The following is a 13,525-nucleotide window of genomic DNA, read 5'->3' as shown; positions in this document are numbered from 1 at the left end:
TTATCTCTCTTTTTTTTTGGAAGACAGCTTTAGTCTCCCAACTGCCCCCCTGCTGTCAACTTCTTTCCCCCTACACTCAATTTCCCAAAGGGGACCATATATAGGGGAATCAGACCATGACATTTGCCTGCTCAAGGCTCCTTGAAGATTCCTGGCCACCTTAAATAAAATCCCATTTTCTTACCTTGGCCTAGAAGGACAGATGATGTGGCCTGACCTCCCCCGCTCTTCTCCCCAGGAACTCCCCTTATAATTTGCCCCTTGATTTCATTCCAACCCCACTGGCCTCTCTAGGAAAAGACCTTTTCCAGCCTCAGAGTTTCTGCCTTCACAAGACTTCAGCCTGGAAAACCCTCGCCCTCAATGTGGTTCAACTCTCCTTGTGCTCTCAGGATGTCTCACAACTCAGAAAACTTCCCAGCCAGTGGCTTTACTTAAAGGCCCCACTCCCCTCCTTCAACTTCATAGCACATAACATTGTCTGAAATGATTTGTTTTGTATATTTTCTAGTTTATTGTCCATCTCCCCCAGCCAGAATGTAAACTCCAAGAGAGCAGGTCTGTGCCTCTTATTCACATCTTATTCCCAGCACCCCTCATTCCCCGCAGAGTGCCAGGTCACAAAGAGTGCAAAATAAATATTTGTTAAAGGAAAGATGAGGGGCAGAGACCAGTGAGGGGAGCATGTCTGGGGTCTCATTGCTTCCGCTGCATTATGTCCATTTCCTTTTTAAATTCCTCCTCCCCCTGCCCATCAGCTTCCCATCATTCTCTCCCACTCCAGGGCCTGGGTGAAGGGTTGGAAGGAAACAGGCCTTCCTGGCAAGCCCAGCCCACAGGAGCTGTCTGAGCTTGGGGCAGGGAGCCTGCAGAAGTGAGTGGTGGGGTCCAGGCAGGTCTGGGCTGTCCCGTGATTGCAGACTTGACGACCCTCAGGCCTGGGAAGTTCCTACAAGATCCTGTGGTCGGAGCTCCTCTCCTGGAGCCTTAGGGACACCGCCCCGCCCAGACCGCCCGGGGAGGGCAGGCTCAGGGAGGCGCCCGCTCACTTGCAGACGCTGACCCACTCGGTGATGCGGCACTCCTCGCAGACCACGAAGCAGCACCAGTGAAAGCGACAGTGGCAGCGCTCGCTGCGCGTCTGCCGCAGGATGTTGTGGCCGCGGCCGCAGCACATGCTGCCGCAGCCGTCGGGGCCCGCGCTGCTCTTGTTGCACAGGCGGCCCACGGTGCCCGCCGAGTCCAGGCGCGGCTCGCGCTCGCAGAAGTCCGGCGACTTCTCGAAGTAGACCAGGTCGGCGGGGCTGGCGCGGCGGCGCGGCCCGGGGACGCCGGGCGCCGGCGAGGGCGCCCCCGCGGGGCCCGGCTCCAGCTGGCCGCCGTTGCGGTTGTGCGGCCGGATGAGCGTGGCGCGGTGGAAGCGGCCGCGCAGCAGCGCCCCCACCGCGCGGAACTCCGGCGTCACCTGCCAGCAGGTCTTGAGCTGGCAGCTGCCCGACGTGCCGTGGCACTTGCACTTCCGCCGCATGTTCTCCATCACCGCCTGCAGAGGGAGGGACCGTGAGGGGTGCGGGCCGCGGCCAAGCCTCCTCCCAAGGCAGGCGCCCGCCAGTGCAGAAGCTCAGAGGCTTGGGGAACCGACTCCCCCCTGAGCAGAGGCAAGAGTTGAGGCCCAAGCCGGGCCCTACAGCTCCTGAGCCGGAGAGTTCGGAGAACTCTGCCTGCTTTCCTGCGGCTCCCCATCTACCTCCCACCAGGCCAGGCCTGGGGGGGAATTCCCTCTTTCCTGAGCCCCTCCTCTCCAGCCGCCTTTTCCAGCAGCTGCAGGGGGCCCTTGAGGCTGGAGGCTCTTGCTTCCTGAGGGGGATCCCAGATCCTCAGGGAAATTCCCTCTCCTTCCATCCCTCAGGTGGGGGTCAGGAGCTGGGGGGAGCCAACCCCACTACATCCCAGTCCCAAAGCCTCTGGCCTTACTCCAGGCTGTGAGTGGGGGCTCTGGGAATTCTGAAAAAGCCTCTTTCCTCCTAAGACCTTGCAGCTCATTGCAAGGAGCCTGGAGGGGGCAGAGGCTGAGGAGACTCCCTCCTCCCCCCTTTATACTGACAGGGGTTTATTCTGCTTCGTGTGAGAGTCACAGTTCCTCCTAGGAAAAGGTGAGCCCCAGCAGGGCCAAAGGCTCTACCTGCACACAGAAGGAAAATGGAACCCAGAGAGCCAGACCCCAGTCTAATGAGGTGGAGATAGTTCCCCAGGCCTCCAAGGGAGGGAGGTAGTTGCAGGAACACAGCCCACCCAGCGCCAGCTCTCAGTGGGTTCTAGCTCTCCTCCCAAAGAACCCTTGGCCTTATCTTCACCGGAGACTCCAGCAGAAGTTCGCCACATTCTCCTTTCCCCTACTCTATTCCAGAAAACACCACTGTGAGAAAGATGATCTGGGGCCCTCCTACCTGAGCTGCAGGGCCACAGGAGAGGGACCCTGCCCCTCACATCTTAAAGGGCTCCACAGCTGGTATGTGCAGCCTGCGGTGTCAGCACCACGTGGGAACCAGCTCAAGGCCGCCCCTGGCCAACAGCTCCACAACATCTGCTTCCCACAGGCAGTAGCCATTAATTAACCAGTTTAATGAGGAGGAGGCACTGTTGGTTCAGGCTGGGATAGTATCGAAGCTTGGGAAAAGAGCTACATGGACAGGGCAGGGCTGGGTGGAAGCTGGACCTGACCTAAGGGTGGAAATGCCTCAGTTTCCCCCATCTCTAAGTCAGGATGGGAAGAGGTGAATTAGCTCAGAATCTCTGCGGAAGAAGGTGAAACAGCCTGAACTGACCAGCCTGCACTGAAACAGCCTGAACTTGACTAGCCTGAACTGAAGCAGCCTGAATTGACCAGGAGAAAGGGGAGAGAGGTGGAGAAGGTGCCAGCCAGGGTGAGGGAAAGCAGGAAGAGGGCCTGAGCAGGCTGCACAGAGCCAAGTGAAGGGATGGGGCGAACAGCCAGGGAAGGAAGATGCGGAGCTGCCATTAGGCTGAGGAGGTACCTTAGCGCCTGCCTGCACTTAGCATAGCTTATAGAGTGGAGCAGAAAAGCAGGCTCTGGAGCTCAACCTCCTGGGGACACATCCAGCTTCTACCATTGTCTCGCTAGTTGTATCACCTTGGGTGGGCTTCCTTTAGCCTCAGTTTCCACATCTGAACATGAGCTTTATTTGTAACACCTGAAGACATAGTTGTAAGGAATAAATAGGCTAATATGCAGTAAAGTGCTCCAGAAGAGAGTGCCTGACTCACATCAAGCATTCACTAAGTGCAGGCTGTTATTTCTTTCTTCTCCTTTTTTTTTTTTTTTAAATGAATGGCTTTTGAGGTAGTATGAATCTTTGAGGGTATGGGAGAAATTGGGAGGCTACTATGACATAGTTCCCACAATGGACCCCAGGAACCACCCCTTTCATTTTGCCCAGAAAGGCTGAGAGGGCTGGGCTGGCAGCACAGAATCCTGGAACATGAACACTGGATTGGGGGGCGGTGTTAGTGGATGATTCAATTCAACCACCTTGCTTTATAGGGGAGGAGACAGAGTAGCCAGTCCCACTAAGCCCCTCAGGAGTGACTGACAGGCTGCTGTTCTCTCCACTGCCCAAGGAGGAAGTGGGAGGCGCAGATTGCTCCACAGAAAGTGAGATAATACAGGGCAGGGGTTCCTTCATCCTGCATATCCAGGTCCGCTGCCAGGCCTGGCGCACAGAAAGAATTCAGCACAATTTTCCTGACTGAATTAGGAGGGAGCAATGAGGAAGCTGCTGAGTTAGAGAAGTGGTGTGGTCGCCGAGAGGAAAGATGGGCTAGGCGAGGGGAACAGCCTTAGGCAGAGGGATTTGGGGCAGGCCTAGGAGTGAAGGACTCTCACCTGCCTCCCAACTCGGTTGTTGTGGAGCCTCATGCGCGCATGGATGTCTCTGTGAGGCTCCCGGGAGTCCAGAAAGTCCTTAGAGAAGCGCTCCCCGAAGCCCACGTCGGGGCTGCAGCCGCCCCACTCCCAGGAGTCCTGCAGGCCAGGGCTGGCCGGGGGCAGAGCTGGGTGCTCCGGGACCCCGTGGCTGAGGCCCTTACCGCGCTGCAGCGCGTCCAACTGCAGGCGGTGCAGCTTTCTACGAAAGGCTTCCTCATCGCCTCTCCTGGAGGCATCGCAGCCGCAGGCCCTCAGTTTGCCCAAGGCGCACGCATTGGACACTGCGTGCACCACGCCCGCCGCAGCGATTGCGTAGGCGAAGGCACTCTCTCGGAAACCTGCGGACAGATTCAAGAAAAGGCTCTCAGGGCGCTCCGCGACCCTTCCCCTCTGCACACCACGCCCCGTCTTTTCACCACAGGAGGTCCAGTGTTGGGGGAAGGGTTCGCATCAGGGCACAGAGCGAAAGCGGAGCAGAAATCATACCAGGAGTTCTGCACACAAGATGGGGTGGAAGGCTATCTCCCACCTGCCCTCTCCTTTTTTGCCCTCCCTTCCCCGTTTCATTAACATCACTCTTAGCAAGCTCAGAATTTGTGCATCTTGCGTCTTTCCTGTTGGACAGAAAGAAACTGATCACATTCTTTATAAGATTGAAGGCTTAATCTCTTCTCTCGCATATATTTGCAATTTAAAAATAGACCTGCATCTGTAAAACTAGAATCAAGCACAAAAGAAAACTGGAAAACTTCAAGGTGGACGTTAAACAACACTCTTCTTTCTGAATAAACATTGGATCTATGAAGAAATTAAGGCAGAAATTTTAAAATACCTGGAGACAAACAGAAATGAAGATACAAGTTATCAGAACCTATGGGTTGCAACAAAGGCAATACTCACAGGGAAGTTAATTGCAATACAGGTCTACATTAGGAAATAAAAATCTCAAAATAAATAAGTTAACCTTACAATTAAAGCAACTTGAAAAAGAAAAATAAGCAAAGCCTAAAGTTAATAGAAGACAGGAAAGAATAAAAATTAGAATGGAAATAAATGAAAATATAAAATAAAATAAGACCAAAGAAGGCAAAATGTAGCCTAAATTACCAATGATGAAATTCCAGGTCCCAGAAAGTGTTAATGGGCAGAAAGGGAAGTATGAGGAGTTGGTCTCTCCTTAAAGCTCTCTGCCTTATGATTACCTACCTGGGATGCCCCCTTGTTCTGCGTCCAAAAAGAGGATCAACTAGGGGCAAGTTCTGGTACAATCCTCAAACCACTCTCTGGCCCAGGCAGACTCTGGGCAGTGGGAGAAGTCAAGGACAATATTAGCCACCATGGGCCTTCCCTGGTGGTGCAAGGGGTTAAGATGCAACCTATGAAGCTATCCTCAGCCTCTGCAGCACAAGTTCGATCCCCAGCCAGGGAGCTACCCACATGGCACAGCAGACCTCTTCTGTCTTGCCCGCTGCTCCCCTCAGCAGTGTATTGCACTCAGTCTGCCTGTTCTGCTCCCCACTCTGTCTCTAGTGAATCCTCTCACCTCCTACACCTCTGGCCTGTACCCCAGTTCTTGTATGATAAATAAATAAAATTTTTTAAAAAAAATTAGCCACTATGTGAGAAGGAGAATCCACCTGTGTCACGGCACCCTGTGGGAAGCCCAGAATCTGACTAGAGGTGGCTTGGGGAAGGCCAGAGATTCAGGGGATATAGAAATCCTGGGTCCCTCCAGCCCAGCATCAAAGGAGGATATACACTCAGAGGCCTCCCAGAACCCAGAGTCACCTAGGACTGGACAGAGACCCTAGGCCAATCCTACTCCTAAGGCTTACCTAACTCTGTATCACAGGTCTCTGTCTCCTCCCTACCCAGCTTCCCCTGCTCCCCACCCCCGTCCCAAATGTTTTGTGGTTAAGAGTACGAACTCTGGAGCCAGATTGCCTGGGTTCAAATCTTGGCTCTTCCACTGACCTACTGTTTATAGTTATGTCACATTGGACCAGTGACTTGAGCTCTCTGTGTCTCGGTTTTTTCATGTGTAAAAAGAGGCAATCATTATCCTCCTTGATGTCATTCCAAAAATTAAAGGCGTTAGTAAATTTAAAATGCTTAGAATAATACCTTATTCACAGTAAGTACTCCACAAACACTAGCTATTATTGAGATGTTCTTCTGGTTGTCTGACCTCACACACCACTGTTGCAGTTTCAGCCCATTACTTCTTGTTACCCCAATCAGGGATCAAACTCTGCAGCTCCTGACCCGCTCTGGAAGAAATCATCTGGGCTACCAGAAGCACCTCAAGCAGATGGTCCCTCTCTCTCTTTTTACTGCTCAAGGCATCTTTTCCAGCTAAACAGGAGGTAATGGGGATTGGGCTAGAACCTTCAAAAGGAATGCTGGGAGTTGGTGGGAGCTGCAGAGAAGTAGGCCCTGCTCTGGGAGGTGGGGCTTAAGGGAAAGGAGGGCAGACCCAAGTCATTGGGGAGCACACCCTATATTTATTCCTTGCCTTTTATCTGTAGAACTCAGCTCTTCTCTTATTGCTGGGGGAGTCATCAGCCCACTCCTAGGGCAGATGGGAATACTCAGACCTCCAGAAGCAGTCCAGGCCTCAGAAATCACCCCTTAATGCGCGCACACACACACACACACAACACGCACACACTCACAAAATTTGCAAAAGGGGGAAGCCCAAGTTCACAGGGGTTATAGAGAAGGACCCAGCCCCAGTGTTCATGGCTCCCAGACCTGGCAACTTTCTGCTGAAGGACATTTGGCTTTTGGGAAGTCCTGCTGCTGACAAAGAAGCCTATGTACCCCAGTTCTCAGTTCCCATGGCCCCATCTATGTTTGTCATCAGGAAAGAGCAAGAAGCTGGTCCAGGGGAACCTATTGGGGAAAACCATCTTCCATCCAGGCTCTGTTATATTCAAGGTGGGTCTGGAGCAATCTGCAGAAATGTAGCCCACAACTTGCAGACACCCCTATCTACCCAAAGTAGCCAAATACCAGCCCATGACCTCTGGCAGCTGTCACAGCCACGTGTAGGGGTGACCAGGCAGGGCTTGTGTGGTCACTTTCTGATCCAAGCATCCAGGCCTCAGAGAAGGCCAGCCCATTGGGTCTGCCCCCAACTCCCATTCAGGGCCCCAGTTTCGGTCCTGGCCCCGACTGTCTGGGGCAGACGCAGGCACTGTGCCATCTGGCCAGCTGGAGGGGGAGAGGGGTGGGGCCATGGCCAGCTGGGCTGCCCGGAGCATGGGGGGTGTGCTCGTTAAGACGCACAATTAGCCGCCCTGCCTTTGATCTGGGACAGGGACTGCCAGCATCTAAGTGGAGTCAGCTGCTGCTACAGGCCGCAGCCAACGGCTAGGAAGGGGCTGGGGGAGGAGGTTTGGAGGGCAGGAGTGTGGAGGAGAGAGGATTCAGAGGCAGTGGGAACTAGGAGGAGTTAGAGCACTTGAGCCCCGCCCACTCACCCCTTCTAGTCAAAGAGGGGTGAGGTCTGGTCTCCATTCCCTCTGTGCAAATATTCTATGAGTGTTCTTGTGCCTGGGCTGAGAGGGGCAGAGCTGTGTGCATGTGGGAACATTTAGGGGTGACATTGAATGTGGCCACACATTTGCACAAACACGGGCAGAGGTTTGTGTAACGTTTGTGAGTGTGTGTATGTAAGTCAGTTTCATTTTTGGGCATTCTTCCCCATTGCACCAGCTCACCTCTGGACACAAATAAGATCATGGTGGCCTTGCAGCTTGAGAGGCAGCATGGCAGGGGGTTGAGTACAGTTTCTAAAGTCAGCCTAACAATGTTTGGTTTCCGGTTCTACAGCTCACTTACAAGCTGTGAGACCAATGGCAAGTTATCCAACCTCTCTTAGCTTTATTTGTAAAAGGAGGGTAATAGGATCTACTAAATGGAGATTGAGAATATTAAAATACAAAGAAAGTGTTTTAGAACAGTGTCTGACAGCAAGGACTTCGAATGACTTGACTAATTTATTGGGTGACCTCAGGAGATCCTGGGATGTGGTTGCCTGTACCTCTGCCTCCCCAGCTGAGTGTCACTACATTCCCTAAGTTTAGAGACCCAGGCATGAAACCAAGACTCCCCAGAGGATGAATATTAAAGGGAGTTAGGGGAAGACAGAGCCAGGGCCTTGGAGAGCAGAGGCTGGATGTTCATTGCTGACTTGCCCTGGGCTGTGAGCCTGGCTTGTTCAGGGCCTCAGGCCCCTCACTGCATCCATTCCCAATGGTCTGGGCCGTGGGGGAAGCCAGTACTTAATCTATGTGGTGGCTCCTAGCACCAGCGTGTGATTCTACTCCCCTCCCTTCCATCAAGCCTCTCCTTGACCTCTCAGCTCCTTTCACTCCCGTGCCCAAGTCCAGCCCAAAGCAGCCCCTTTCTCAAATCCAGTCCTAACTGCGAGCTGGTTCTCCTGTGCTCACAATGAAAAACCTCCCTCTAGCAGCTGTTTTCCCAGCACCCACCTCCCCAGGCACCAACCATGTGGGTCCTCAGAACCCAAAGCTAGGGATCGCAGTCCCTTAGCACGTTGGTCAGGGTTACCCCTCAGCCAGGTAAAGTGGTCAGTCTGGGCTGGGGGCCCTTTGATGGGTTTTCCTCCTGACTTTCTAACTCCTTGTAGATCCCTCTCATAGTCACTCTCCCTAGGCTGCAGCACCCCCTCCTGCCCTCCCTCCAGATAAAGCCCTTTTGTATGCTTGGCCTTCCCAAGCTTTCCATCCAAGGGCTCAGTCACCTCTCCTCTTCCTCCTACATGAGAACCCCATTCCTTCAGTCCAGCCCATCTCAGGAAGAAGTCGGGACCATTCGATGACAGTGTCAGCATTAAGATGCAAGGCCCAAGGGACCACCTCCTCCTGGCTGTGCCTGAATTTTAAACAAGGCAGAATGCATCTTTAAAAGAACACCATTGCAACTGGGGCTAAAAGAGGAGACAGCACCCCAATACTCCACTCGGGGGAAACTGAGCTAGCCGGACTCCACACGTTGGTCAAGCCACAGAAGAGAGACTGGGAGAAGGACCCAGAGCAGGGGCTGGCTGCCCCATGAGTACCAAGAGGAGCCCCTTGGATTCCACTTAGCTCGTCCCCGAGGTGATGGGCCAAGACCAGTCAGAAATGACCCAGGGAAGGCGAGCGAGATGTGGAGCGAGGGAGGGGCACAACGGTGGCCCCCGGAGGTGTGTCTGTCTGTCCATAGGTGTGTGTGAATTTCTTTCCAGCAGCCCAGAGTCCCCTCCGGGGAGAGAGGCAGGAGAGGTAGAAACGCAGTGCCACAACCACAACGGGGCTGACGGAAGCCACCGATCTAGGGGCCACTGGAGGCCAAAGGAGGGAGTCCAGCCCCTTGCCAGGAGCCCAGAAGCCGCTATCTGGCCCCCTCCCCTCGCAGGGCACCGCCCCGCCCTGGCTAGCCCTGGCAAGCCTACCCCTCCGCCCCTAACCTCTCCCCCAACCCTGCGGTCCCCCCAGCTCACCTCCTGCTTATTAAACTGCAGGTGAACCCGGGAGCGCCTGGCTCGGCGCCAGCCCCGCGCAGTTGCCGGGCTCAGAACCATCCCCCGGCTCCCAGGCCCCTCGCCCCGCACTCGCGGCTGGCTGGAGCCCCCGGACGCCTGGCTCCCCTCGTCCAGAGGGGCGTGAGGACCGGAGGGGAAGAGCGAATGCCGAGGCCGGCCGGGAGGGAGGTGGCGAGCTTGCTGGCCAAGCCCTGCTCCCCCGGAGCGGCAGGCGCGGGGACCTGAGCCTACCGAGGCCCCTGCAAGCCGAACCCCAAGCGAAGGCGACGGCGTCCTCGCCGCGGGGGTCTAGCGCGCGAGGGAGATCGGGGTTCGGGGCAGTGCGGTCACCTAGAGACCCCGAGGGGAGCGGCCGCGGGTGGGCGAGCGCCGGCCGGGCCCCGCCCGGGCTGTGCGGGGCGAGCGCGGGTGCCCCGGCGCGGGCGGCGGGGAGCGCGGGCGGGGCGCGCGCGCTAGGCCGGCCAGCCCGGGGTCCCGGCCCGAGGGCCTGTGGGGGGCGGGCGGGAGCGCGGGCGGGGTGGGGGGCGCCCTCGGGAGCGCGGCGCGGCTGGGGCTGGGAGCCGTCTGCGCGGCCCGCGGGGATTAGTTCGCGGCTGCATGCCGCCACACGCGGCGGGCTGGGCTCGGCCGGGTAGAAACAGCGCCCCGGGCGCGCGGGGGAGGGAGACGGGAGAGCGCGCGGGGGCGGGGCGGGCGGCCCGGGGCTGAGCTGGGGGAGCCAGGGATGGCCCCTGACTTGGGGGGCCCAAGGGATGCAAGGAGGGGCTCTGGTGAAAAGGGAGAGGAGGTTTCCTGAGTTCTTTCCGAAGTTGGGGTGCATTGAAGTAGGACTCCCCTGAGCCCCCAGTCCCAAGGCCACAAGGAATTAGGGGCACCCCTCCTTCTGCACTGTCAACTGAGAATTGGACAGGTTCCAAGGAGCCAGGTCTCCACACTGCCTCGCACGGGGGTCCCTGCACTGTCCTGCTGAGGCGCGGGGAGACAGCCAGCCATCCCTGTCTCCAGAAGAGGTCGTGCCACCCAAGAGGCAAGACCGCCTTCTTTCCCAAAAGACCTGAGGCAAGGCCTCAGAACCCAGAGGAGGAGGTGGGTGTGAGCAGAAGCGAGCTACAAAACCTTCTGCCACCTCCAGCCCAAGCCACGCTAGGGATTGCTGGGCTGGACCCTGGGTCACCCAGAGTCAGGGAGCGAGGACAAGGAGTGGGCTGTGGCTTCTCTGAGCCACGAGGGGAAGAGGATTGGCAGGGCTGTCAGGCCTGCTGGGCAGGAGGCAGGCAACACCCAGTGCCTCTGATTCAGAGAGGGTTTTGGGGGTGGCAAGGATGATACAGAGGCTGGTGGTGTACCCCGTCAGGAAGAGCCTCTGGGGAAGTAGGGATGGTTTACCTGCCAGGCCTTTCTCATTTACACTTTCAACACAAATCCCCAGGCCCTCTTCATGCTGATTCTGGGTGCTTTGTTACAGGCTCTCCATCCTAAATACTATTTACTAGGGTGGAGGGGAAATCGAGGCAGATGACTGATCTGAATATTTCCTGGGCCTGGGATATAGTGTCCATGACAGGGTCAGGTCACCCAGGAACTCAGTTCTCAGACATGGAACCCACCATCCTCAACCCACACTCCCCATTCTGGAGCCACCTCCTCCTCGTTGTCCATTTCTGTGCCAGCCCCTACCCCCTCCAACTTCCTAAAACCAAAATGAGGCAGGAGAGCAGCATGGCTGGCAGATGGGCACCTGGGGAGGTCGCCAGCTTGTGGGAGTGGGCTGAGGATGACTGGCAAATAGGTTCTGGAGTAGAGGTGCTGGAAGGGGTGGGCAGAGAAGTAAGGATAAGGGGCAGCTACCTCTGCTGAAGATGGGACTCTCGTAGGGGATCTTGTTTCTAGTCTCGAGGCTAGAGCAGTTCCAGCGCTGGTCCCGGAACTGGTGCTGGCACTCGTGGATGGCAATCTGGATGCCCTGGATGGCTGAGGCAGCCACGTCAGGGTGGCGAACACACACCTCCATCTGCCGTCTGCTCAGGCCAGGCAATGTCAGACACACCGTGTTGGCGTTGAGCACGGGCTCTGGGGGGAGGCGGAAGCCTAGAATGTCGTTGGGTGCTGACCTGCAGGACAGTGGGATGGGGCAGAGTGAGTGGTCTGAGGGGCTAGGAAGGCCCCATCTAACAATATGCACTCTGTCCCACTGGCCATAATCCCACTCAGTTCTGACCTCTGCTTTTGAAGAAGCTTCCACCCATCACTCTACCCCTAAAGCATTCTTTTCCCCTTGACCCTCCAATACAACCCACCAGCTGCACACCCACACAGGTAAACATGTGTGAATGCACACATATCCGGTATGCCTGTGCTCACAGGATTTCATAAGTACACCCCCAGGCATGGATTCTCACATTCAGCATTCCCCAGGAGACCACTACCAAAAGCATGCTTCAGACAGTCACACTTCTGCACATAGTATGGTGGACACACACACTCACACAGGAACACTTGCACACATGACCACTTCCTCTAACATACTTACATGCACATACACAGACACAAACACACACACACGTTCATCTTAACATACACTGCCCCATCAGCTCTCACAGTCACACATGTGCATACACAGGCTGCTGTTCACAACATAGCTTGCTGGATTCACCCTTACACACACATACATATGCATGTGTGTGCACACGCATGCGCACATACATATATACGCACACAGAGAACACTTCCAGCTGCAGTCTCTCATTGACACCCCCCCCCACTACTCCCTTCCAGTCCCCAACCTTTGCCCCTGCCTGAGGGTGATCTCCAAGGTGGAGCAGGGCAATTCGGGCTTATTCCTGGGGTGGGGATATATTCCCCCAGTATGGTGGGGAGTCCAGGTTGGCACTTGCTTCCCCCCAACATGCACCTCCCCTAGGAGTAGCCTTCACTCTCCTGGGCACTGCCCTGTCTCCCTGGACTGCCCCTATTACGGTCACCAGCTCAAACCCTCCTGGGAGGCCACTGTCTTTGATTGGGCACCGGCACTTTCCTGCCGCACTACCCCCCTTCCTTACGGGGCCTCTCTTCCCAGCAGGAGCGCCAGAGGCCCCTGTGTCTGGGGGTCCCAGCTCTCCAGGAGGCGGGGCGTAAGGTGAGGGCTCACCTGGGCAAGGCAGCAGCCAGCAGCAGTAGGAAGAGCAGGAGAGCGCAGAGCGCGGGCCGCGGCTGGGGCCAAAGTCGGAGCCGCAGCCTGGGGCAAGGGTGGGTGCTGCCCATGGCGCAAGGGCTGTGACCAGCCGGGGAATGGGGGGCTCACAGCCCGGCGGGACCGGCGAGCCAGGGGCGGCGGCGCATGATCCGCGGGGGTCGGGGCAGCTGCGACAAACCACTCCGACTCGGGTCACAGCTCCGCGAGCAGACGGCGCCCGCCTCCCCGCTCCATGGGGCAGCGCCCCCGGGCACCGCCCTCGGGGGGGGGGGAGCGGGCGGGCGCGCACCGGGCACCTCCTGGCACAGGGGTCCGGGGAATTTCCCGAGGCCCCCCTGTGACAACTCCCGGTGCCTCTTGAGGGTAAGGGGGGCCCGGAGGTGCGGCGGGCTGGGGACGCGAGGCTGGGGTGCTGGGGAGCCCCCCAGAGCAGCGCCGCGAGCCTGCGCTTCCGAGGGAGGGCGTGCGAGGCGGGCGGGGAGGGAGGGGGGGCGGCGCTGTCTGTGCCCGGCCCCACCGCCCGGAGAGTGAGTGACTGTCCCAGCTCCGGGAGCTCCGCCGCCTCCCCCTTCCCCCCCCCCCCAAGTCTCAGGGCTCTACCCCACGTGACGTCACGGCGCGGGGAGGGGGTGGGGGTGCGGTGGAGGCGCTTTACGCGTCCAGAGGCCGCTTTGCCTGTTCCGGACCCGCGGCGCGAGCGGGCCTCCTGGAGGGGTGGTGGAGGAGAGGCGCTGGGGTCGTGCAGCGCGAGCAAAGGGAGGTGCGCTGCTGGGGAGCGCTGGGGGCGCGGGGTGTGGGGGGAAGGTGTGCCTGAATGAGACTCAGCTGCTGG

The 13,525-nt window shown here is 57.2% G+C and overlaps 1 protein-coding gene across 1 annotated transcript; it reads right to left on the bottom strand.

Moving 5' to 3' along the window:
- Window positions 1–439: 439 nt before the first annotated feature.
- On the bottom strand, window positions 440–13,243 carry WNT10A (Wnt family member 10A). The gene is made up of 4 exons (XM_037524069.1): window positions 12,649–13,243; window positions 11,349–11,611; window positions 3,905–4,284; window positions 440–1,543 (listed from the first exon to the last, which is right to left on the bottom strand). Exons 1-4 carry the CDS (start codon window positions 12,759–12,761, stop codon window positions 1,046–1,048), a joined length of 1,254 nt encoding a protein of 417 aa, XP_037379966.1. The 5' UTR covers window positions 12,762–13,243; the 3' UTR covers window positions 440–1,045.
- Between the last annotated feature and the right edge of the window lie 282 nt (window positions 13,244–13,525).

The sequence above is a fragment of the Talpa occidentalis genome, unplaced genomic scaffold, assembly GCF_014898055.3.
Source record: "Talpa occidentalis isolate TD23 unplaced genomic scaffold, MPIMG_talOcc4v2.1 talOcc4.3, whole genome shotgun sequence".
In the NCBI taxonomy this organism is placed as follows: domain Eukaryota; kingdom Metazoa; phylum Chordata; class Mammalia; order Eulipotyphla; family Talpidae; genus Talpa; species Talpa occidentalis.
This window is presented reverse-complemented; position numbering and strand designations above follow the sequence as displayed.

What these genes read in the sequence shown, in the direction of transcription:
- WNT10A (XM_037524069.1), bottom strand. Translation starts at nt 12,761, where the DNA reads ATGGGCAGCACCCACCCTTGCCCCAGGCTGCGGCTCCGACTTTGGCCC. An exon ending in CTGGCTGCTGCCTTGCCCAG is followed by an intron (nt 11,612 to 12,648) that starts GTGAGCCCTCAC and finishes ACTGTCCTGCAG; the next exon opens with GTCAGCACCCAACGACATTC. An exon ending in GAGTCCCATCTTCAGCAGAG is followed by an intron (nt 4,285 to 11,348) that starts GTAGCTGCCCCT and finishes ATCTGTCCGCAG; the next exon opens with GTTTCCGAGAGAGTGCCTTC.